This window comes from Chiloscyllium punctatum, chromosome 41 (genome assembly GCF_047496795.1).
Source record: "Chiloscyllium punctatum isolate Juve2018m chromosome 41, sChiPun1.3, whole genome shotgun sequence".
NCBI classification, from domain to species: domain Eukaryota; kingdom Metazoa; phylum Chordata; class Chondrichthyes; order Orectolobiformes; family Hemiscylliidae; genus Chiloscyllium; species Chiloscyllium punctatum.
Window position 1 is genome coordinate 64,383,748 of NC_092779.1, and position 24,816 is coordinate 64,408,563.

Here is a 24,816-nt window from a genome sequence, read left to right on the forward strand (position 1 = left end):
TTGTGAGATTCTCATCAGCAGTGACTGCTCCAGTGCAGAAACAAAATCTGTGTTCGACCATCTGGAGATGTTATTAGACATACCATGAAAAACATAATCGAGTTTCCTATACAATCTGCTGCTACTAATGCCAAATTGCTTTACCCAAATTGCCAGATGATTTGAATTAGACTTAAAAGTGTCATTTAATTGTCATTGCTTAATTTTTAGGTGATTTTTTTCGGGAGGTTGGAATTATATTGTGTAAGTGTAGGTGTTACACGCAAAGCAATTTGCATTATTTGTTGCCTTTAACACAGGAAAAAAAGGTCTAGTGTAAGAACAAAAATACAAAACAGAGCAAAAGGAGAGCACAAGCAGTGTGACCAAAAGGTTGGTCAAAGCATTGGGTTTCAAAAGGTAGTGGAAAGGCATCTTAAAGGAAGAGTGGATGCTGGGGAGGTGCAGCAAGTGGGACATGATTGAAAGAAAGGATAGAGATAGCTAAAGTTTATTTAGTGTGGATGTTGAAGTTGTGAAGGGCACACAAAGTTTTCGGCGATAGGTGAGTAGAGAGAGTTGCAATTTTAACTGGTCAGTTTCCCTGATCCAGTGCCTACTTATGTGGTTAATTGTAGAACAGATTTATTTTTTCCCCACACTCTTTGCCCAACATTACCTGATAAGCTACATTACATGAATTGACCCACAATGGTGTTCTTTCCTTCCCTCCTCATTGTGTTCCAACATTAATCTAAATGACCTCAGCAACTGCCCATCTAAAATAATTAGATACTGCCCTAGTCTCATTTCCTGGGATCAGGGATATTAACGTGTGCAGGCAGGAATGCTGCATCATTGCATTTTCAAAGACAGAATGCAACCCAAGGAAATTCAACATCCCAAAGTCACGGTTTCTTAAAAAATATTGACTATGATGTCTTATTTAAAAACTCTTGGGATTAAAGCAAAAAAGAGCCAGCATTTTTATATCAACTTTTAAGACCTTAGGATGCCCAAGGACATTTCTTAGTCAATGAAGTGCTTGTATGAAGTATAGTTTAATATAGAAATACAGGAGGTCTAGGAAGTACAGTAGTCAATTGTGTGCAGCAAGTCACCAGAAACAACCTTGAGATAATGGTGAAATAATCTATTAGAGTAGTATGTTTGAAAAATCAACATTGACTCAGACATCTGGGGTAAATCTCTGTGCTGTTTGACATAGTTATGTAGTACCTGAAAAGTTAAATTGGACCTTGGTTTAATGTCTCATCTGAAAGACAGCATTTCCAGTTGTGCACAGTACTCTTAGGACTTCACTAGGGCTTCAACCTACATTGTATGTTCAGTTCTCTGAAGTGGGGCTTGAATCAACAACTCTCTGATTCCAATGCTTGTGTTGTTCCATGTCTGACACAGATCTAGGGATTAAATTTGACAATAACTTAGCAATTTAATAATGGGAGAAAATATTGATTTTAATATGTACAACTGAATGGACAGCCAGAATACTTAGGTTCCAGCTGGGTCCCCTGCTGTTTGCATTCAATACTTATAAATACTGTGATGATCACAGTAACAAAGCTAAAGACCCAAGGAAGGGATAAAATCTGAATTGACTAATAAAGATTTACTGATTAGGAAGATGATTCTTAAATGATTTACGAATATAAAATGTCAGGTAATGATATGTGTTTGAATATAGGAAACATGATTGCAAAGTTATATTATCATTTGATGAGAGTTGGGTGTGTCATTTCACTGTAGAGAAGTGGTTGCAATATCAAGTAATACGTTGAAATGAACAAAATCCAAAGATTGTCAGTCTCAGGAGTCATTCTGACATTATATAAAACACTAGTGAAATACTAGTGAACCTAGCTGTGATCTCCAGAGTAAATAAAATAAATTGGAACAGTAGGTTGAATTTGGATGACAAGTTTAAAAACAAAATCTTTTTTACTTAAATGATGAAGGAATTACTTAGTGAAGATTTTTTAAAAAAGGAAAAGAAATGGAGAGCACATTGAAGAAGTCACGTGTAAACTCAAGAAGTCAGTGTCCAGAAAATTCTGTGCAAGATATTTTCAAATTTCCAAAAATTGCAAGCAGGCAATATTCCTGTATACCTGCCCCAGTATCAGAAGGTTGTAACTTTAAGTCATACTCCAGAACATTGAGACAGGTTGTGCTACTGAGGAAATGCTGTAATATTGGAGGTCTTTTCAATGGTATACTCAATTTGCCTGATGAGGATGGAAAGAAAAAAATGGCCAATTCTCCCTAGTTTTCTTGTAATATTGATTCCTTACACAACATCTTTAAAGTAGGATATCTGGTTCTCGTCTTGTTAATGTTGTCGGGAACCTTTGCTGTATGATTCCTGTATTTGTGCATTACTAAAGGTATTTAATTAGCTGTCCTGACATTAAAAAGCATGCCATAGGGATGGGAGTTAATCTTTCATTGCTAGGAGTGCAAAGCTGGAAAATTAGCTACAAAATCATCCTGCAAAATCATCCCCCTAAATGTAATCCTAGCGTTAGGACATCAGACATGTTCTCCATGAGAACACTGTAGTAAAGCAGTAATTTTATTTTATTTTAATTTTATTTCATTTATTTTATTTATTTTTTATATATTTTTTTCACTGTTCTGTACCTCTTATTTCTTGATTGTCTCTCTCTTGCTCCCCATTCTCTCATCACCTTTTTCCTCTCCTCTTCCCCCTTTGCTAGTGGGCGGCCCGGTAGCACAGTGGTTAGCACTGCTGCCTCACAGCGCCAGAGACCTGGGGTCAATTCCCACATCAGGCGACCAACTGTGTGGAGTTTGCACGTTCTCCCCGTGTCTGCGTGGGTTTCCTCCGGGTGCTCCGGTTTCCTCCCACAGTCCAAAGATGTGCAGGTCAGGTGAATTGGCCATGCTAAAATTGCCCGTAGTGTTAGGTAAGGGGTAGATGTAGGGGTATGGGTGGGTTGCGCTTCGGCGGGGCGGTGTGGACTTGTTGGGCCGAAGGGCCTGTTTCCACACTGTAAGTAATCTAATCTAATCTAATCTAATCTATCCTTCTCCCTGTTTTCCGTTTTGCCTCTGCTTCACCCATTCCCCCTATCCCCCCACATATTTTGTCACAGCACTGGCTTCAGTCTTGGTCATTCACAGCTCCTAATCTCCCTATAATCTCTCTATGCACTGTCACTATCACCTCTTTATTGCTACCTTTGCTTTTGGAGCCATGACTCACCTTCTCTCAACCTAGTATAAATACCTCCCTATTTCTCCCCTTTTTTTAGCTTTGACAAAGGGTCAGTTAGACTTGAAACGTCAGCTCTTTTCTCTCCTTACAGATGCTGCCAGACCTGCTGAGATTTTCCTTCATTTTTTTCTTTTGGTTTCAGATTCCAGCATCCACAGTGATTTGCTTTTATTTACTGTAGTAAAGCAGCCCTTATGTTGCCAAATGCCTGTAAATTTTTAAGTCTGTAATTTTAATTGTGGTTGGTAATGTTTTTACAGGTGCTGTTTCAGATTACTGCAGTGAAACAGCTCAGTATCTGGATGCTATCGTTTCTCCCAACCTGAAGACAACCAAAATCCTGCGGGTTCCTCCAGCAGTATCAATGTCAGAATGTATATCGGCGTGTTGTGACTTTACTGACTGTGACTTGGCATGGATGTTTGAGGGTCACTGTTACATTATAAATTGTCAACACAGGGATGAGTGTGAGCCAAAAATGACCAGTGCTGTGGAATCTTACTTAAGTTTTGTGCAGCGGTCACCAGCTCAGAAGTCAAGCTTACAAGATGCCTATCATAAAGGCAGAGGGCGTTCCATGGGGAAGCAAAGGGACTCGCTGCCAACTGAGGGGACTATTAATCTGCAAGATCTTTATGGTGAAGACTTGACCCTTGATGGCTCTATTGCGAAGAACTCCATAAGGGACTACAAAGCAATACCCGCTACTTTTGGGAATTCGGAAAGTTCCAGCAAGGGTCAAGGGCCAATGCAAGGCTCACAGCCCTGGCCACTGTGGGATTTTAAATATGAAGCTGATGTGTCTTCAGTGAAGGCAAGTGGGGTCGGTGTTGAGGAGGAGGATGCTGGAATTCAAAGCAGAGCCCCTCTAAATGTGAGCTTCCCAGTTAATGAATCTCAGCAGGAAGAATGGAGTGATGAAACAAAGCAAGAGGTGAACAATGTTATGAAATTAGTCCCTTTGGAGAGAGTGAGCAAAGGAAAACTACTGCAAAAGTTCAATGAAAACAGAACCAGTGTCCAAGAGGTATTTCTAAATAGTTTTCTGTTATTTATGTAATTCTTCTTTGGCAATTTGACCTCATTCCTCCTTCATTGAGTTTTAATGTTCTGCAAGAGCCATAGCAGAGATACTGCTGGATCCAAACCAAAATTGCTAGGGTATAGATTAAAATTTGAGGATAGGTTGGTTGGCTAGGTATGTAGTCTTGAAAGAACAATAATTCTTCCTATTGCTCCTGCCTTCCACAAGGTAGGATCTGCAGCACTTCTGGAATTGGGAAAAACTTGGAAAATCAAGTGGTTTGAAGATTCATAGGTGGTCACCTAAGCAGCATGCTTATTTTGTTTCAATTACTTCAAGTGGGCCTTCCTGGAACTTGCTTAAAAAAATGTTAGAAGCATTAAAGTGCACTGACAGTTGTGGCTCTAGTTCCAAATTGGTGCTGTAGTAATTTGAAACTGGATTGCGATGATAGTGGTACTTACACGGTGGACAGCAGTCTAATACTGGAAAATTAACATTCTGTCCATTGGATATATGTGGCATAATGCAGTTCAGAAAACAGAATCATGGCCTCATGTCTTCACTGAGCCCCTGACCTCAGTAACCTGTTTGGGTAAGTGTCCAGGGGACAGCTAACTGTTCCCCCCCGGCATGGTGATAAAATGAAAAGAAGTCTTCCATTGGTAGCTGCACTTTCTGATAGTGACCCAAGGATGGAAAAGGCAGTGACTGAGAAGTAGGCCATCTGCACAATTGGCTGCACAGGAAGAAGTAAGATTAACCTTGACAGATCCTTTCAGAAACCGAGGACTCTCCCCAAAGTACTTCATAGCCAATGAACTACATAATAAGTGTAGTCGTTGTTGTAATATCAGAAAATGGGACAATTTGCATATAGCACCTTGCCACAGCAACAGCACAATAGTCATCAGATCATCTATTTCACCACTACTTGAGGGATATCTTAGCTCAGGACCTGGGAGAACACTTCTGCTCTTCAAAATAATGACAATAATGGGCCATTTTGTGTCCAGCTTAGACGGGCGGAATTCAGTTTAACATTTCTTCTGAAAGGTTGTCAATCAGACAGCGTTACTATCCCTTAAATATCCCTGAAGTATCCAGCCTGTGGTTTAGAATGAGCTTTGAATCCAAAAATTGCTGACTTGGAGGTGAGATGATATCACAGAGCCAAGGCTGACAGAAGGATGAAATTAGTCCTGAGCTTCAGAAAAGGCTAACCAACAGAATGTATCCATAACTTTAATGAATGGGGTTTCAATTTCTCCCAATGTTGGTCTTTATGCAGAGAATGGTAAGGGTGTGGAATGCCTTACCTGCTAATGTAGTCAACTCAGCCACATTAGGGAGATTTAAACAATCCTTAGATAAGCAGATGGATGATGATGGGATAGTGTCAGGGGAGCGAGCTGAGAATAGTTCACAGGTCGGTGCAACATCGAGGGCCGAAGGGCCTGTTCTGCACTGTATCGTTCTATGTTTTATGTTCTATGTTCTAAAATTGCCATTTTGGTTTTAGAATTGTAGGATGTTGCATACTGTTCCACCCAATCTGAAATGAAACCATGCTATATGTGGATTCATCCACTGCATCATTTCTACTAGTATTAACAAAAAGAAAGCTTATCATAAACACAATTTTAAGAGCTAGAAAAGATTCTGCTCAATATTATTTCTAACATTTGTTGATTTTTATTTTGACTCCCTTATGAACAAAATTCAAGTGACTTTGACTTCATTGCTTTTTAAATTTTTATCAATAATTTTGCTGATACTAATGATTGGATAATTGCCGAATGCACATGCTCACCCCAGTTATTTTTGACTGCACATCCATACAGTCATTTGCAATATTAAGCTGATTTTAAAAAATTTAGAACAAAAATTCTATTTTGTTTTACACTTTATTTTTTCGACCCAACATATTCTTTCATTGAAATGTTTTCATTAGGTATTTGGCTGGTATTTTTATTCTTTGTTTAAATATATTTGAGAGATAATGCTGTTGTTGTGCATGCTCCTGAGCATCGGCAAGTGCAAGCTTTTTCCTTCGTCTCTTGAGGAATCAGGATCCTAGCTTGTGGTTCTCCACTTAAAGAGAACCTGTCCCAAGAATGGGCTCATACGATAGGAAATGGACAAGGGTGAGAGGTTTGGGGTGAGGAAATGCCATGGTGGGGTTGGAAGACAAGGGTTTTGAATTTGATTCATTTGGAAACAGGGTGCTGGAATTTGTCATTGAGGATGTGTATGATGAGTAAAACCACTTGATCAGTAAGGAGTTAAGGGTTATGGAGAAAAGCCAGGGAAGTGAATGTGAGGAATGTTGGATCAGCCATAATCCTATTGAATGATGGAGCAGACTCGAGGGACTGAACAGCCTACTCCTGTGTCTGTTTCTTATGGTCTAAATTAGGTCAGGTATGAGATTATTGGGGTGGGACGGGTAAGAGGTCAGCAAGTAATGCTTAAAAGTAGTTATCATGATTTGGAGATGCCAGTGTTGGACAGGGGTGTACAAAGTTAAAAATCACGCAACACTAGGTTATAGTCCAACAGGTTTAATTGGAAGCACACTAGCTTTCGGAGCGACGCTCCTTCATCCAACAATCACCTGATGAAGGAGCGACGCTCCGAAAGCTAGTGTGCTTCCAATTAAACCTGTTGGACTATAACCTGGTGTTGTGTGATTTTTAACTTAAAAGTAGTTGAGTCTGGAAAATAATCAATGAATCTTATCAGTGTGTGAATAGCATGGGAATGGAAATAGACCCTATTATCCAGGTGGAAATATGGGCTTTTGGTGCTACAAATGATGTGAGGTCAGATAGGAAAAATTGCAAATTCATAGTTTGAGACCTAGAAGGGGATAGGAATCAGTTGCAGGAGTTAAAGACACTAGCTTCTGTCTGCCAGATTTTGAAATAGAGAAGGTTGTGATATGCATAATGTCTGATATCTGAAGAAAGCAATCTGTGGGATCAGATTGATCAACAGTGTACTGGGGTATGATCAGTTCATGTGTAAGTTGACCAATTACTGCAGGTAAAGTTGCCAAATAGACCATATAGCTAACAAGTGGATGTGGGGAATGTGGATTTGAATGCTTATACTGTGGGACAGGAAAAGAATGACATGACTGTAGATGTGTGACTGGGCTCAGACAGATAGAAATAGAGTTGCCTCATCCAGCTGAAAGACAGCCCATAGTTTGGAAAAGGATGGTATAGTAATATTGAATGCTGCAGGGCAGCTAAGCAAAACACAGAGGCATGTACCAGCACAGTTACAGTGGATACCATCTGTGACTATGGCAAGGAATTTTTCTCTGCTTTGGGGAGAGGCAGATTGGAAATATTTAAAAAGCAAGAGAAAGTCTGCAGCATTTTAGGTAAAGGATATTTTGGGTAGCAAAACAGTGCACATATTTATTTTCAGATATTTCTGTTCCAGGACACCTTGTTCGTCAATGCCACAGAGATTGGGGGAGTAACAGAATAGCATTCATTCATAAAAATAAGAACATGTTACATAAAAATGTTCTTTCTATGAAGTGCTAACATACAGTGTAACAAGGCGTACCATGTTAAATCAATCCTTGAGAAAAATGGAAAATTTTTCCCCTGGTCAGTACTGATTTATAAAAGCTGTTCTTGACATTTTGCTTTTATTTTTTCAGAATGCATGATATGAAGTATGCTGTGTTTCTGAGCAAGTAATTGCGCTTTTCCTTGATTTTATCAGGAAGATGCATTTCCATCAAATTCATCACATGTTGAAACATTGACTACAACGCTGAACCCAGAAACAAGCAGTTTTGCGTCTGAACACCAACAGAAATCTGGAGAAGGTATCCAGATTATAACTCCCAGTGTTGAGAGTTCACATGCTTCACAGCGTCCAGCCACAGAGACATTAACAATCACTACGCAACGAGGTATTGTGCTGCTTTTATATTTCAGTTGAAAGGATGAACTGCTGTTGTAATGAGGCTTACTCCCGGCGCACATGTCATCTACTGCATCCATTGCTCTCTATGTGGTTTCCTTTAAATTGGGGAGACAGGACGCCAACTTGTGGAACATTTCAGAGATCATCTCTGGGACACATGCAGTAAACAACCCCATCGCCCTGTGGCCACACACTTCAACTCCCCCTCCCAGTCCGCCAAGAACATGCAAGTCCTGGGCCTCCTCCACAGCCAAATTCTAGCCACCCGCCCTAGAGGAAGACCACCTCATCTTCCGCCTTGTCACCCTCCAACCACACTGAATCAATGTCGATTTCACCAGTTTCCTCATCTCCCCTCCCCTCACCTTATCCCAACTTGGCACCACCCTCTTAAAATGTCCTACCTGTCCATCTTCCTTCCCACCTATCTGTTCCACCTTCCTCTCTGACCTTCACCCCTCACTTTCATTTACCTATCATATTCCCAGCTACCTTGCTCCCGGTCCCAGCCCCCCCCCCCCCCCCCCCCCCCCCCCCCCCCCGCATTTATCTCTCAGCCCCCTTGGGCCCGCCCACATTCCTGATGAAGAGCTTATGCTCGAATCGTCAATTCTGCTGACCCTTGGATGCTGCTTGACTGGCTGTGCTTTTCCAGCATCACACTTTTTGACTTTGGTTCTTCTGCCAGTTATCTTCAATCTGTCTGGCTACTGATCCTCCTGTCAATAGAAAAGGGTTTTCCCTTTCTACTTATTAAAACACTCCATAATTTTGAGCACCTCAATTAAGTCTCCTCTAAACCTTCTCTACTAGTTTGAAGGGAATAAATGGCATTCCACGTGAAAGTGAAGCTAATATAGTTTTGAATGTTGTCTGAAGTTTGAAATTGATTCTGGTAAAAAGAAAAACCTTGAACATGAAAAATCTGAATTGAAGGAGACAATAGTGGACAGAACCAGCCTCTTTTACCTTGTGGCATTGTCAATTTTGCTGTGTAATCACTTCTGTCCTCCACCTAATGTTTCCATTTGCTCTTTCCCTGCCTCCCCCAGCCCTCTACCTCCCACCTTTCTCCTGACCCCATTTAGAAAGGCTCGCTCCAGATTTAGTTCTTTGTACGAGCTGGTGATTATTAGTGAAGCTCACAATTGTTCAGGATCTAGAACGATCACTATATTTTGTTGTTCAGGTGGACCTCTGTCTAATTGGTCCATCCCTCAAGAACACCTTTGGGGAAAGTTAGCTGAGTTTTTTCATATTTTGAAGTTAAATAAAGTCTGTTCGTTGAGGAAATTTTATTTAGATTTGACAGCAGTTGTAAATTCTTAACTCCTGGCCTGGGTAATGACCAAATGATCAGGATCTGACCGGAGATGGTTGACTCCCTTACTCTGTTCTTTTATTCTTGACAGAATGAAGTGAAATTTCTATAGTGCAATGGAGGTACGGCAAATAAAAGACAGCTATAGTAATTTGATGCTTGTTTGTCCTGTCTACCTGCCCAAACTCCTATGAATGAATGTTATGATTGGCTAATGTTGGTTTTTCATTCTGTTTCATGGTGCCTATAAAGCCATTTCTGATTAGTTTACTGATAATAATGTATACCCCATCCCCAAAAGAATAAGTTTCTTTCTAATGTAGTTATCACAGATCTCAGTCTCCTTGCTGCTAATACATGTTATTTAACATGCATGCTGCATAATGTAAAGCCTCAGCTTACACTGCTTCTAAATTCATTGCACATTGTATTTTGAAGAGTCAACTGAGGTGTATTGGTTAGGACATTGGGACTCTGCCCCTGCTGTTTGAACACTGCCATGGAATCTATTGCATCCACCTAAACAAGTAGAACCTCCCAGCCTGGTACAGTAGCCACCAGGTGTGGCGTGGTGACCTCTCAGCCTGGCACGGTGCTTCCCGTTGTGGCATGGTGGCCTCCCAGCCTGGTGAAGCAGCCTCCCGATGTGGCATGGTGACCTCTCAGCCTGGTACAGCAGTCTCCTGGTGTGGCGTGGTGACCTTCCAACCTGGCATAGTGCCACCCGTGTGGCCTGGTGATCTCACAGCCTGGCATAGCGCCTCCCGATGTGGCATCCTCCTGACCCAGCATGGTGTCCTTGACCTGGCATAGCAGTCTGAAGTGATCTCCTAGCTTCATGATCCTCAGGGTGAAACCTGAGGGTGATCTGGGGCCAGGGCCAGGTGTGGACAGGAGGCTAGGTGCCAGCGTGGTCTGGGTTGGAAGTCCAGGGTTCTGAACTTTTATTTACACAATGCTGGACTTCTTATTTCTGTATTTGCTGAGATTTTGTAACTAAGGAAACTGTACCTAGATACCTTTGTACCTAAGATGGTACTGTAAATGGTGATGTATAAACTTTTCGCTGTGTGCACTGAGTACCTGTGATGATGAAGACCAATTCTAATCCTAAGATAGGTTTTGGACTTAACATATCATTGGAACGGTGACCCTGCGACAATGCAGTATTCCCTTAATATGTCACCAAAGTGCTAGCCAAGGATGTGGCTGTGCTGACATTTCAGAGTGCTGGGCTCTTCAATTAGCCAAGTGCCTTTTTTGTCCATAGTACTCCAAACCCTTTTTCCCCCCAATTTTTCTTTTAAAAGTTACCATTAATCTGTTCACATCAGCTCTTTGAAACATTTTTCTAGAATATCTAGAATTCCACTGTATTTACTCAAAGAAAAATCCTCCACCTTCCTCTGATTCTTTTGGGAAATATATTGAAAGCTGTGTGTGTTATCTGGTTGCCAGCTGACCTGCCAGATTATGAACTGATGACTCTGTAGTCAGGATGAACCGATGATCCTCTGAGCCAGAGATGAACATAACACTGAGTCATACTGATATTTATGAAGTTCTATATACTATACAAAGTGTTGTAAAGAAGGAAAACACAACAACCATCTCTGCTTATCTATTTTTTTTAATGGTGTAGCAAACTTCCACAGCTTGAAAGGTTTAGGTTAGGAATTAATGATCAGAAGATGGGTTGTTAATATCCTCAAAACTTGAAAGAAGGAAGGAAACACTCGGTAATGAATAAAGAGCTGGGAACTAATGAATTAGAATGTGCTGAGTCTTTGGGCTGAACTTTACTTGAAAAGTAATAGTGTTTTGTGGATACAGGTTGTTATTAATGTGTGAATCAGCCAAGATATTTGGGGAATAAAAGGATGTACTATTAGTTGCGAATACCCAGAATTATGTGGCTGTTTTATGTTGCTCTGCTGTTTCCTTTGCACAATTGGAGTAATGTAGCTCTCCTGTTATCTTTGCACACATTCTAGAGTTTCACATTAACAGTCTGTGATTTATTTAATACGCAATTAGTGATTAAGAGCACAAGTGTGCTTTTAATGTATTGCCAATCAATATTGACCAAGAAAGAGAACAATGTAATATGTTTGGTCTCTTGTGAATGGTAGATTATTGTTGGACATTTAAAGTAAAATCAATTTTTAATTGTTTTCCTTTTAGCTAATATCCTCCCCCTCTCAATTAAGTCTTTCTTTTCCTCTTTTCATTTCTGACCTTGTAACTGATATATTTCTAAATTGCTAACTTTCATTCGTTCTGTTGCTTCATCATTCTCATGTTTCTTTTGCATTGGTGAAAAATCTCATTGGTGAAAAAGGTACATAATTGGTCCCACACAGGAAGTCAACTTCAAATTCGGTCAATCAAATTGACTGATAGTGTTTTGGTTGAGATAAGCATTACCTTTACACTTCACTTTTCCTTATGCTCTGCACACTAAGACATCCTTGATTTTAAACATTAATGTTGCCTAGGTGATTGTAATAGTGATAAATTGAGGCTGCCAACTTCTGCGTTCAAAGCAGTTTTGACATTTTCAAAGATAATTGTACTGATTTTTTAAAAAAAAGCTTGTGTTTGAATAATACCCTTCGCAACTTCAGGATTTCCCAATAGATTGTTAGGACTTGAATGTATTTGAAGCATGGACAATTCTTCATTCTTTGCACTTGAACATTGCTGGCAAGGCCAACATTTATTGTCTGCCAGCAATCTTGAGAAGGTTATGATGAGCTGCCGTCTTGAACTGCTGTAATACAGGTACCCTTTGCGCTGGCAAGTGTGGAGAGTTTGAAAATTTTCAAACCTGCAGTGATGAAGGAATGGAGATATATTTCCAAGTTTGGGTAGTGTCTGAAATGGAGTGGAATCGAGGGGCACCTGCTTGCTCTTCTAGGTGCTAGAGATCACTGAACACAAAAACATGAAGTAGGAGCAGGAATAGGCCATTGACCCCCTCTGCCATTCAGCATGATTATGGCTGACCTTCGGGTGGGGGGCTCATCAACTCCACTTTCATAATCACTTCATGATTCCCTGAGAAAACACAAATTTGCCTATCTAGCCTTAAATATAGTCAACGATGGAAAATCCACACCCCTTGGTGTAGAGAATTACAAAAAAATCACAATCCTCTGAGTGAAGGGATTTCTCCTTATCTCAATCTTGAATGATGGATCCTTTATCCTGAGATTGTGTCCTTGTGTTCTAGATTCCCAAAACGGTGGAAACAACCAGTGTATCTATCCTCTGAAGCCTGTTCAGAATCTATAATGAGATCACTTGTCATGTTTCTAAACTCCAGAGGATATTGGCTAATTTAGTCAGCTTTTCACTATAGGAACTTCCTTGTATCCCAGGGACCAATCTAGTGGACCTTCAGCTGTGCTGCTTCCAATGCACTGAATCCTTCTTTAAATATGGAGAATCAAACTGCACACAGCACTCCAGGTGTGGTCTCACCAAAACCTTGTATGATTTAGAAGCAAGACTTCCTTATTCTTGTACTCTAATCCACTTCCAATAAAGGCCAACATGCCATTTATCTTTCTAATTCCTGAATGTGCATTCCAACTCTAGTGGGTGCTTTCAAAGAAAAGTCAGCAGGGTGCGGCGCTGCATCTTGTCGATGGTACACTTGACAGCTATGGTATTCGTTATGGAGAAAGTGAATGCTTAAGATGGTGGTTGGGTGTTGATCAAATGGGTTGCTTTATCTTGGGGCATTCATGCTGCTCAAGCGTTGAAACTGCACTCGTCCAGATAACTGAGGAGTATTCGATCACACTCGTGTCTTCGGTCTTGTTAATGATGGAAGGGCTGGGTTAGTCACCACAGAATGCTCAACTGCTAACCCAACCTTGTAGTCATAGTACTTATGGCTGGCCCACTTAAATTTCTTGACAATGTGACATTAATGTTTTTTTTGTTTTATTCATTTTTGGAATGTGGGCATAACTGGCTGCCCATTCCTAGTTGCCCATGGGAAAGTGATGATGAGCTGTTCTAGTCCACATGCTATAGGTTTACCCACAATGCCCTTAGGGAGGGAATTTCCAGATTTTGACCCAGCGACTGTGGGTCCCCAAAACTACTTCCATTTAGAAGGACAATGGTCTTAACACATAATTCACCGGCTTTCAAATCTCCCCATCCACCACCTCATCCCAGGGCCAGCCCTCCCAAGTCAGGATATTGAGTGGCTTGGAGGGAAACTTGGAGATAGTGAGAACTGCAGATGCTGGAAAGTCAGGGTCAATAAAATGTGGAGCTGGAAAAAGTTCAGCAGTTCGAGTGGCATCAGAGGAGCAGGAGAATCGATGTTTAGGTTGGAACTTTATATCAGGACTGGGGGGGGTGGGGGTGGGGGTGAAGGGAGCTGCCAAATAAATTGTGGGTGTGGTGGGGCTGGGGTAAAGGTAGGTGCGAAAGCGACAGATGGAATGCAGGTAGAAGGTGGTTATGATTGGTCAGTGGGAAGGATGGAGCAGATAGATGGGATGGAAGATGGACAGGTTAGGTCAGGTAAAGGGGATGGAGTGGAGCAGGAGGGCTGGCCCTGGGATGAGGTGGTGGATGGGGAGATTTGAAAGCCGGTGAATTATGTGTTAAGACCATTGTCCTTCTAAATGGAAGTAGTTTTGGGTTTGGAAGGTGCTGTCCAAGGATCGTTGGTGAGTTTATTGTAGACGTTACAAATTGATGCCATTGAGCATCAGTGGTAGAGGAATGCATGCTTGTGGACGTGGTGCCAATCATTTGTCTGGATGGTGTCAAGTTTTCTTGAGTGTTTTGGGAGCTGCACTCATTCAGGCAGGTGGGAGTATTCCTGACTTAGGTCTAATAGATGGCTAACAGGTTTTGGGGAGTCAAGAGGTGAGTTATTTGCCACAGTACTCCTAGACTCTGACCTGCTATTGTAAACACTTTTTATGTTGTGAGTCCAGTTCAATTTCTGATCAATGGTAACCCCAAGTATATTGATAGTAGGGGATTTAGTGATGGTAACACCATTGAATGGCAAGAGGTGGTGGGCAGATTGTCTCTTATGGGAGGAGATCTTTCCTGGCATTTGTGTAGTGTGAATGTCATTTGCCACTTTTCAGCTCAAGCCTGAAAATTGTCCAGATCTTATTGTGTTTCAATATGGACTGTTTCGGTATCTGAGGAAACATGAATGGTGCTCAACATTGTGCAACCATCAGTAAACATCCCTATTTCTGAAGTTATGATGGAGGGAAAGTTATTGATAAAGCTGCTGAAGTTGGTTGGGCCGAGGAAACTATCCTGAGGTAGAGTCCTGCAGAGATGTCCTGGAGCTGAGGTGACTGACCTCCAGCAATCACAACACACTTCCTATGTGCCAGGCATGACTCCAATACAGAGAGTTTTCCCCCAATACCTATTAATTCTGGTTTTGCTAGTGCTCTTTGGTGCTACACACAGTCAAATACAGCCTTTATGTCAAGGGCTGTCACTCTCTCCTCACCTCTGGAATTCAGCTCTTTTGTCCATTCACCTCCTTTTCATTCAGGAGAGATATCAGGAATGACGGAATGGCCTTGGAGAGGTTGCACTCCAGATTCACCAAAATGATATTGGGGTTTAAATGTGTAAATTATGAGACCAGGTTTCATAAACATTGCTAATATTCCCTTAAGTGTAGATGATTTCGGGATGAACAAAGCAAGATGTTTAAAATGATAAAAGCATTTGATAGGGCAAAGACTTTTTTTTTCCTCGAGTGGGAGAATTCAGAAACGAGGGAATACAATCTTAAAGTTAGAACCTGACCATTTAGCAGTGAAATTGGGCAGCATTTCTTCATACAAAAGGTTAGAGACGTTTGGAACTCCCAAAATGTCAAGATGGAGATTGATAGATTTTTATTGGGTGAGAATATCAAAGGATGCAAATCAAAGGTGGGCAACTGGAGTTAAGTTGCAGATCAGCTTTGATCTAATTGAATGGCCAAATATTCTTAAGAGGCGGAATGGCCTAGTCTGCTCCCTTGTTCCTATAATGCAACAAAGTTCCCGAGACTTGTCCCGACACTGACTAGTGGAGTTACACAGGAGTTAGTACTGGGATCACAATTATTCACATAATAATTAATGATCTGGGCGAAGGAACTGAGGGCATTGTTGCTCAGTTTGCAGATGACACAAAGATAGGTGGATAGACAGGTCGTGTTGAGGAGGTGGGGAGGCTGCAGAAGGATTTGGATTGGCGAGGAGGAAGGGCAAAGAAGCGGCAATGAATACAATGTGGAAAGTGTGAGGGATTCACTTTGGTAGGGAAAATAGGGACGTAGATTATTTTCTAATTGGGAATGACTTTGAAAATCTGAAGCACAAAGGAACATGGGAGTCCTAGTTCAGAATTCTCTTAAGGTTAACATGCAAGTTAAATTGGCAGTTAGGAAGGCAAGTGTAATGTTCCCATTCTTTTTGAGGGAGCTAGAATTTAAGAGCAGGAATGTATTGCTCAGGTTGGAAATGGCTCTGGTTAAACTGCACTTGGAATAGTGTGAGTGGTTTTGGCAACAGTATCAAAGGAAGCCTTGGAGGGGTTCCAGAGTATGTTTACAAAAGTGATCACGGAGATGAAGGGCTTCTCATGCGGGGAGCCATTGAAGATTCTGGGTTTGTACTCGATAGAAGGATGAGGGGGGAATCTCATTGAAACTTACAGAATACTGAGAATCCTGAATAGAGTGGATATGGAGAAGATGTTTCCACTAGTAGGAGAGACTAGGGCATAAGGGTTCAGAGTGAAGGGACGACTCTTCCGAACTGAGGAGAGGAGGAATTTCTTCAGCCAGAGGTTGGTGGATCTGTGAAACTCATTGCCACAGTAGGCTGTGGTAGCCAAATCATTGAATGTATTTAAGACAGAGATAGCTAGGTTCTTAATAAGTCTGGGGATCAAAGGTTATGGCAAAAAGCAGGAGAATGGGGTTCAGAAACTTATCAGCCATGATTGAATGGCAGAGCAGACTCAATGGGTCAAATGGCCTAATTCTGCTCCTAAAGCTTATGGTCTATGATCTCATAGACCTACCTCCAAATTTCCCTCATTTTATGATCACCAGATTACAGTCTGTTATGTAGCATATGTATTCAGTTTGTTTACATTATTATAACAGGAGAAATGGCATTGAAAGTAGACAGTATGTTCCTTCAATTTGTAGTTAATGAAAGACAATGAGATTATTGATATGATGAATAACCTGGAAAGTCTTGAATCAGAGAATCCAGCCCCCAGAAAATGGGACTGAAACCTCGCAGCGATGGCACTGGTGTGTGACAGCATGGTTATAGACACAATTGATTCATATAAGTCAGCTGTTCAAAGTGGTACAAAAGACATTTTATAGACCTTGTTATGTGCTCTTCCTATTTTGGAGAATGACCCATAAGCAATACAAGGAACAGATAAACACACTGATTGTAATAGCAAATGCTAATATATTTACTTTGTTTGGGTCTTTATCATTTAATGGTTTTGAAACAAATTGATAAAATTGTCCACCTTTTTATTGAAGATGGCAGTAGGTACTGAGAGAGTGGAAATATTAACTTTCATTGTCTTAGAAGACTTATTATTGATAACAATGAATAGCTTCTTCAGTTAATGGTGTAATTATGCTGCATTTCGACTCTTATTATGAAGATTATGACTCGTGATCGCACAGTGATGGTAAATATGATCTGTAGCAAAAATCTCCTTTGTCCACTGTGGTGAAGAGGATCCAGTTAGTGAATAACTGAGAGTTAAAGCTTTTGGTTTTATGCAACAAGTACAGCATGTAACTTACATTTGTATAGCATCTTTAACATTTTAAGATATCTGAAGCAATCTAAACAGAATTTGACACAGAGCCATAGATGTCTATACAGGTGACCAAACACTTGCTCAAAGGAGCATTTTAAAGAAGGAAAGGTACAAAATCAAGGACCAATTTCCAGCGATTAGAGTCTGTGCATCTGAAAGCATAACTGCCAGTGGCGAACCATGGGTAGTAAATGCTGGCTAGCCAGCGAAACTCACATCCCACAAGACAATTAAAAATCACAGGTGACCTTTGCAAATATTCTTGTGAAGATATTGATTCCACTGCTGTGAAACCCCCATGCTCACACAGTGGAAATCCTTCTGACTGACTACTTTCTCCAGATGTTGATTGTTTTGACAAGTGCTTGGCAAGTGTGAAGCCGTGGCAAGAAGGTGAGGATAGCCCAGGTGCTGTGGATCTTAATGAACTCAGCTCTTCTCCTCTGTGACTGGATTCTTCTTCCAACTCATCCAATTAGAGTTTCAAAAGCCAAGAGATTTGTTTAATGGTGTAAAACCTTCCGTGATGTGAAGGAATAATGGCTAAATGAGTCAAATTGTGGACTGAAATACAGTAGGAAGCAAGTGGGTGAAAATCAAAATAATGATTAATAATTTTGGTATCGAGCAGCAGTGTGGCATTTCTGAGGACAGCTATTTAAGGCAAATGTGTTCAATGATAGTCATTCACAGCAGAGGCCACAGAATAATTAATTATTGGCTGATTGTTTCACAGAAAACATTAGTTTTCCATTAATGTTTGTTTTTAACAGAGCAAACAAGATAATAAATTACTGCCAGTGTTATGGTTTTGTATTATGGACAAACGTTTGATCCCTGTGGTTCTGTTCACCCTGACAAAGCTGCATCACACAGCTTTCACACGCAGGAAAGAATATAATCCAGCCCCATCTATTAGAGCATTATGTTGTCGACTAAAGTGACTGCAAAGATAAAAATTGGCACTACATTTAAATTGTTGGGACTTCTAGATCCATTGGACTGTACAACATAATGCTCTATCAACCAGGTTTCTCGATAAACAAAATCATGGATTAACGAACATGTGAACAAAAGTCAAGGTTCACGCCGTTGGAACCTGCCCTGCCATTCAATACAATCATGGCTGATCTGTTTTTAACCTTCACTCTATATTCCTACATCAAGATTAACCCTGATAATCTTTCAACCTCTTGAATTTGTTATCAAATTGAGACAATCCCCACTGAAAAGAAGATGCAATGTTTCAACCTTAGTCCCCTGAAACTTCTGTTATCTGCCAGAATTGCTGTGGTGCAAAAATTGGACTTGTCACCTTCCCTGGATTTGGCTTTTATTGAACAATGAATGTACTCTTCCTCTTCCCTGAGCTCTGTGACCTGCTCCAATCTTAACACAATCCAGTGTGTCTGCACATCTCCAATTCTGGTCTCTCTTGTGTTAATTGCTTCACCACTGGCAGTTATGCTTTCAGATGCCGAGTCTCTAATCTCTGGAAATTCCTCCCTGATTTTCTATCTCTGCTTCTTTAAAATGTTCCTTGGAGCCTCTCTCTTTGAGCAAGTTATTGGCCATCTGTGTAGATATCTATGGCTCAATGTCAAATTTTGTTTAGGTTGCTTTATCTTCACTATGTTAAAGGTGCTATAGAAATGCTATACATGCTGTTCTTGTTGCATAAAACCAAAACTCTATTATCCACCAACTGGATCATTTTCACTGCAGTGGACAATGGAGATTTTTGCTGCAGATCATAATCTTCATAATAAGACTCTTAATGCAGTACAATTACATCATTAGCTGATGAAGTTATTCACTGTTACCAATAATAAACATCTTCTAAGGTAATGAAATAGTAAATTTTTCCCCTCTCTCAGTACTGACTGCCATCTAAGGTGGTTAAGGCATTTTGCTGCTTGCCTTCATCGCTCAGTATTGGAGTTGCTACGTCATGCTGAGTTATACAGGACATTGGTATGGCCTTTTCTGGAGTACTGAGAGAGTTTTGGTTGCTCTGTTATAGGAAGGATATTATTAAACTGGAGAGGGTTCAAAAATGATTTAGCAAGATATTTCCATGAATGGAGGGTTTGAAATACAATAATAGACTGGGACTTCACTTACTGGAGTGTAGGATGTTGAAGGGTGACCTTATTGAAGTTTATAAAATCATGAGGGGCATTGATAAGGTGAATGGCAACTGTCTTTTCCCTAGAGTGGGGGAGTTCAAAACTAGGGGGCATATTCTTAAGGTGAGACGAAAAAGATTTAAATAGGACGTGGGGTCAACCTTTTCTTATACAGAGGTTTATGTGTGGAATGAATTGCCAGAGAAAATTGTGGATTACAATATTTAAAAGCCATTTGGATAAGTTCATGAATAAGAAAGGTTTGGAGGGATATGGGTCAAGCGCAGGCAGGTGGGATTGGTTTAGTTTGGGAACGTGGTCGGCACAGACTGGTTGGACCGAAGGGTCTGTTTCCATTCTGTATGACTATGACTGTAAATGTTACTTTATGACGCACTCGATCTCAAAAAGAACAGTATAAAGGAGTCGCGGAATTACTGATATTTTTGAGCATTTAGAAGGTTACAAAGCTGTTCCAGTCGAGCTACAGCACTGACATCTACTTGACAACATGGAACATTGGCCAGGTATGTCCTGTGTACACAAAGCAGGACAAATCCAACCTGGTTAATTGTCACCCGATCAGTCTACTGTGGGTTATCAGTAAAATGTTGGAAGAGGTCACCGATAATGCCATCAAGCAACAACTAGTTCGCAGTAAGCCATTCACTGGCACTCAGGTTTGAGTTAGAGGATCATAGAGTTATTATATTGACCAGGTTTCCCAAACAAAGCTCATCCCACTTGCCTGCTTTTGGCTCATATCCCTCTAAACCTTTCCCAATCATGTACCTATCCAAATGTCTTTCAAATGTTGTAACTGTACCTTCCTCCAAGGGCCACTTAGATTCTGACTTCAGTGCAGCCTTTATCCAGACATGGACAAAAGAGCTGAACTCCAGAGGATGGTGAAAAGACTGTCCTTGACATCGAGGCAGCATTTGACTGAGGGCACGAAGGACGCCTAGCAAAGTGAGAGTTATCGGAAATCAGGGGAAGTCTCTTTGCTGGTTGGAGTCATACTTGACACAAAGGAAGATGGTTGTGGTTGTTGGATGTAACTCATTTCAGATTCAGGTCCTTCCTGCAGAAGCTCCTCAGGATAGTGTCCTCAGCCCAATCATCTTCAGTGTTTCACCAATGGTTTTCCCTTCATCATAAGGTCAGAAGTGGGGATGTTTGCTGATGACTGCAGAAAGTACATACTTCAGTATCTGAGGAATTGAGAATTATCATATATCCAAATGCATCAAGACCTGGACGATATTCAACCTTGGGATGAGAAGTGTCAAGTAACGTTTGTATGACACCAGGCAGGCAATTACCACTTCTAACAAGAGAGAAATTTAACATTGTCCCTTGACATTCAATGAGCTAAGGTAGGGCAGTTCCAGACTAGAAGATATATTTTTAAGGTGAGAGGAGAAAGATGTAAAAGGGACCTGAAGGGCAACATTTTCCCCACAGAAGATGGTTCGTATATGAATGAATTTCCAGCAGAAGTGGTGGATGAAGATACAGTTACAACATTTAAAAGACATTTGGACAGGTACATCAATAGGAAAGGTTTAGAGGGATATGGGCCAAATGCAGGCAAGAGTGGCTGGTTTAATTTGGGAAAATTGGTCAGCATCGACAAGTTGGACTGAAGGGTCTATTTCTGTGCTAAGTGACTCTGACTCTGACAGCACTATCACTGAATCACTTCGTTCTGAACATCCTGGAGGTTACTATTGACCAGAAATTGAACTAGAGTAGCCACTCTAATACTGTGGCTCCGAGAATAAGTCAGAGGCTTGGATTCTTGTGATGAGTAACTCCCTTACTAATTCCTTAAAGTCTGTCCACTAATTACCAGGTGCAAGTTGGAAGTGGGATGGAATACTCCCCATTTGTTTGGATGAGTGTCGCTCCAACAAAACTTGAGACCATCCAGGACAAAGCAGTCCACTTGATTGGCACCATCTCCGGAAACATTCACTTCCTACACCTCTGGAGTAATAGCAGCAGTGTGTACTAACTTTAATGTGCAACATAGAAATTCATTAAGGTTCCTTCAACAGCACCTTCCAAGTCTATGACCACTACCATCTAGAAGCACAAGGGCAGCAGATACATGGGGATACCATCAAGAACAAGTTCTTCTCCAAGCCACTCCCCAGCCTGACTTAGAAAAATATTGCTGGGTCAAACTCCTAGAACTCCCTTGCTTATAGCACTGTGGGTGCACCAACACTAAATGGACTCAGAAGATTTAGAGGCAGCTCACCTTCACCTTCTCAAGCACCAGTAAGGTTGATGAATAAATACTGTCCCAGCCAGTGATGCCCTGAGTAAATTAAGATAAGTATTGACCAAGCTATCCCTGTAATGGTTCTTTAAGAGCACTCAGCATCTGATACAAAGAAGCAAATTGCTTTGCACAGTGGTAGTTTCTATCTGAAAATTGCAATTAGGGTTCTATGTAGAATTATCCTGCACAATGGAGGTAATTGTGCCTCATTGTAAGAGCTATGCAGTTAGTCTCACTCCTGTTTCATCATAGACCTGCCATTATGTAACCCTGATTTGCATATTTGAAGGTGGATTCAAAATTGTGAATCCTGATCAGGATATCAACGGACAGCTAGGGTACCTTCCTTACCTGCCCCTTCTGATATTTCATCCATTGCTGTTTCAGTCATTAGTTGAATGTTAGCCCCCACTATGTTTGCAGGGCCAGCATTTTCATCAGTTTCCCTGTGCAAAGGACGCCCAGTCTTCAAATGGTGGAGACCTCCTTTGAATTTCAACATGTCACAAATATCATCAGGCTTCCCCACGTCAAAACAAGAGTTGGTACCAATTAATATTCAGAGGCTATCAGGAAAGAAAAATGGCACTGTGTGCAACACCAGTGCATGTCCAATGTTGCAAAACAGGGAAGTGGTGGGTTGGGCTGGGGAATAGGAGAGGGTAATAATTTCATCTCTGGATATGGTTCTCCACCCCCAAATCAAAACTTGAGAAACATCCCATGATGATGAATCTCCTGACATTGATTAGCGCAGTTTTTTTAGTATCGTTTCAGTCTAGAATTTAGTTGGTATATCCAATTCTGCCAATTGATAACAAGTCTCTACGCACTTTCTGACAGCAGCGTATTGTTGCCATGACGACATTGCAGAGAGATTGAACCGTTCAAGCTGTTGTGTGGTTGCAAACCCTATGTTATAATTTCCTTAGGTTTAGAACCATAATCACATGGTAACCATCTCCAAGCATTCTTGGCAGACTTAACTGAAAACAATTTTTTGCTTTCAAAATGCATTATTATAACATTAGAACAAAATAATTTCATTTACTAAATTAATTGTTGGTTAAAATATGCAGCAAAACTTTTAGTATGCTATATAATTTAATCAGATTTTAAGGAACTAGCGATGTTTTCCATCTTTCTGGTGAAATGTTAAACCAAGATTCAATAAACCTTTGTTTCACTCCAGGAGCAAACCGCTCACTGTAGGTAGACGGAACCTAGATAGGTAATGGGGTACCTGACATTCTTCACCTCACCCCCTACAGGAAGAGCTCCCTTGCCTGAGAGGGAGAGGACCATTTGTGGTGATGTTGAGACCTCCATGTCCTAACAAGCAAATAAGATTCATTGTCGAGTGCTGTGCTGCAGTCCCTTTATCAGCACTGGGAATGTATTCTCAACATGCTCAACTATCTGCCCTAGTTTGCTACTGAGTCCCTCTGTTGCCTTCTGCAGGCTGCATCCACAAAGTCTCTGCCAAGAAGAGACCTCTCAGGGCATCATCTCCTCTGAAGCAGATGCTTCAGTTTTCTGGTGAGGCTGCCTCCTACACACTCCACCAGCTCTGACATTGATGCTTCAGGGAGTATTTGGAGTTTGTGTACGTTCCAGTGAGTAACTCATTACCTTGTCCCCGTGGCAGGCCAGGGAAAAAATACCCAAGACGGCTAGAGACCAGTGAGCCTCAGGCAGGAGGGGTCTCCATGGTGTTGGTAATTGGTGACTGAATTCAAGTACACTTGCAGACTCAGGAAAAGCAGGCAGGTTCACTTAGAGAAACTAAATCAAAGGTTGGAAGAATCCTCCAATGCAGTCTTTATTGTGCTGCCTCTGGTATGTGTACGTAAGGCTGCTTTTGTGAACAAATTGGTGCTTGCTATAGAGATCCAGATCCCATGCTCGGTGTTTGTCAGATATGTCCATAGACCTGCACTCTATTACTCTAGCCACTGGTGCTCAGCACTAGGGAGATGAAGGACCTTGACTTCACTCCATGTGTCTAATCCTCAAAAGGAGGTGTGAGTAGGCACCCAGTCTGAGGAGGAAGCACATAGAAGCCTTACAGAAGTTCTGTCTCAGGACCGCCCCTCCACCTTCACACATGCTGTAACCTCCAGCCCTTCAAGCTGAGGTGGATGAATTTGCCTCTGGGTAGGACACACTCAGCATGTCTGTGTCCTCTAGCCACAAATGCCTCCGAGCCCATCCATCCAAAGGCCAAGAGATAGTTGGAGAGAAAGGTACAACAGAAGCTGAGGCAAATGGGTGCAACTTTGTAAATAAGTTATCGCATCTGTAAATAAATGTTCACTCCTCAACATGAGCTGTGTGACTGAATATCGTTTTATCTGCAACTATAAAAACGAGGGTAGAGAGGTGAGCCATCCTTAGCATCACATGATGTTCTAATGCTGTCAGACTGATAGCATCCTTTTCCACAGCACCCATACTAGAATGAAACTTTGTCATGATTTAATGAGGGAGCATTGGATATTTTGTAACCTTCCATCATTTTGTAAAATTAACTTGTATTAATAGCACAAGTTGCATAAGATGATCAAAGTATTAGGCTGCATTTGCAGGGGTTGCTGATCTCTGCAGAATCAAAATACTTGTAGTTAATGCAAGTGTTCCAGTCAATTCCATTAAATGAGACTCACCATGACTGATGCTGCTGACCTGTCGGATGCTGAAGGTGTTGTTCTGTTGGAAGAACATGCTCATTGTCATACTTGTTATGATGCTGTGGCTCTGCCAGATCCTCATCCACCATCACGTTGTCTTGCTTCATCCTCCAGTTGTTTGCTCTGCCTGCAAGGTACTGCATCAAATCCCCAACCATGAACTGCACGGGAGCCTGATGTGAAGGCGCCAGCTTATAGCCCTCATTGGCCCCAGTGGAAGAAGATGTTGCATTGTAGACATGTGGGATAGCATGACCTAACTTTCTGACTATCATTTTTCAACAGAGGTTAGCACCACCGCCTC

At 41.2% G+C, this 24,816-nt stretch overlaps 1 protein-coding gene and 1 long non-coding RNA gene across 6 annotated transcripts in view; one reads left to right on the forward strand and one right to left on the reverse strand.

The window, feature by feature from the left end:
* The window catches only part of LOC140465092 (uncharacterized), a 959,861-nt gene that overhangs the window by 617,184 nt on the left and 317,861 nt on the right, over positions 1–24,816 (reverse strand). The gene's annotated exons all lie outside the window — the stretch shown is intronic.
* Positions 1–24,816, forward strand: part of LOC140465091 (dyslexia-associated protein KIAA0319-like) — a 111,729-nt gene that overhangs the window by 10,746 nt on the left and 76,167 nt on the right. For all 5 annotated transcript variants that reach the window (XM_072560964.1, XM_072560963.1, XM_072560959.1 and 2 more), the window contains exons 3-4: positions 3,502–4,268; positions 8,013–8,205. In XM_072560964.1, the coding sequence (XP_072417065.1) occupies positions 3,502–4,268; positions 8,013–8,205 (960 nt within the window). The remainder of the gene's footprint in view (positions 1–3,501; positions 4,269–8,012; positions 8,206–24,816) is intronic.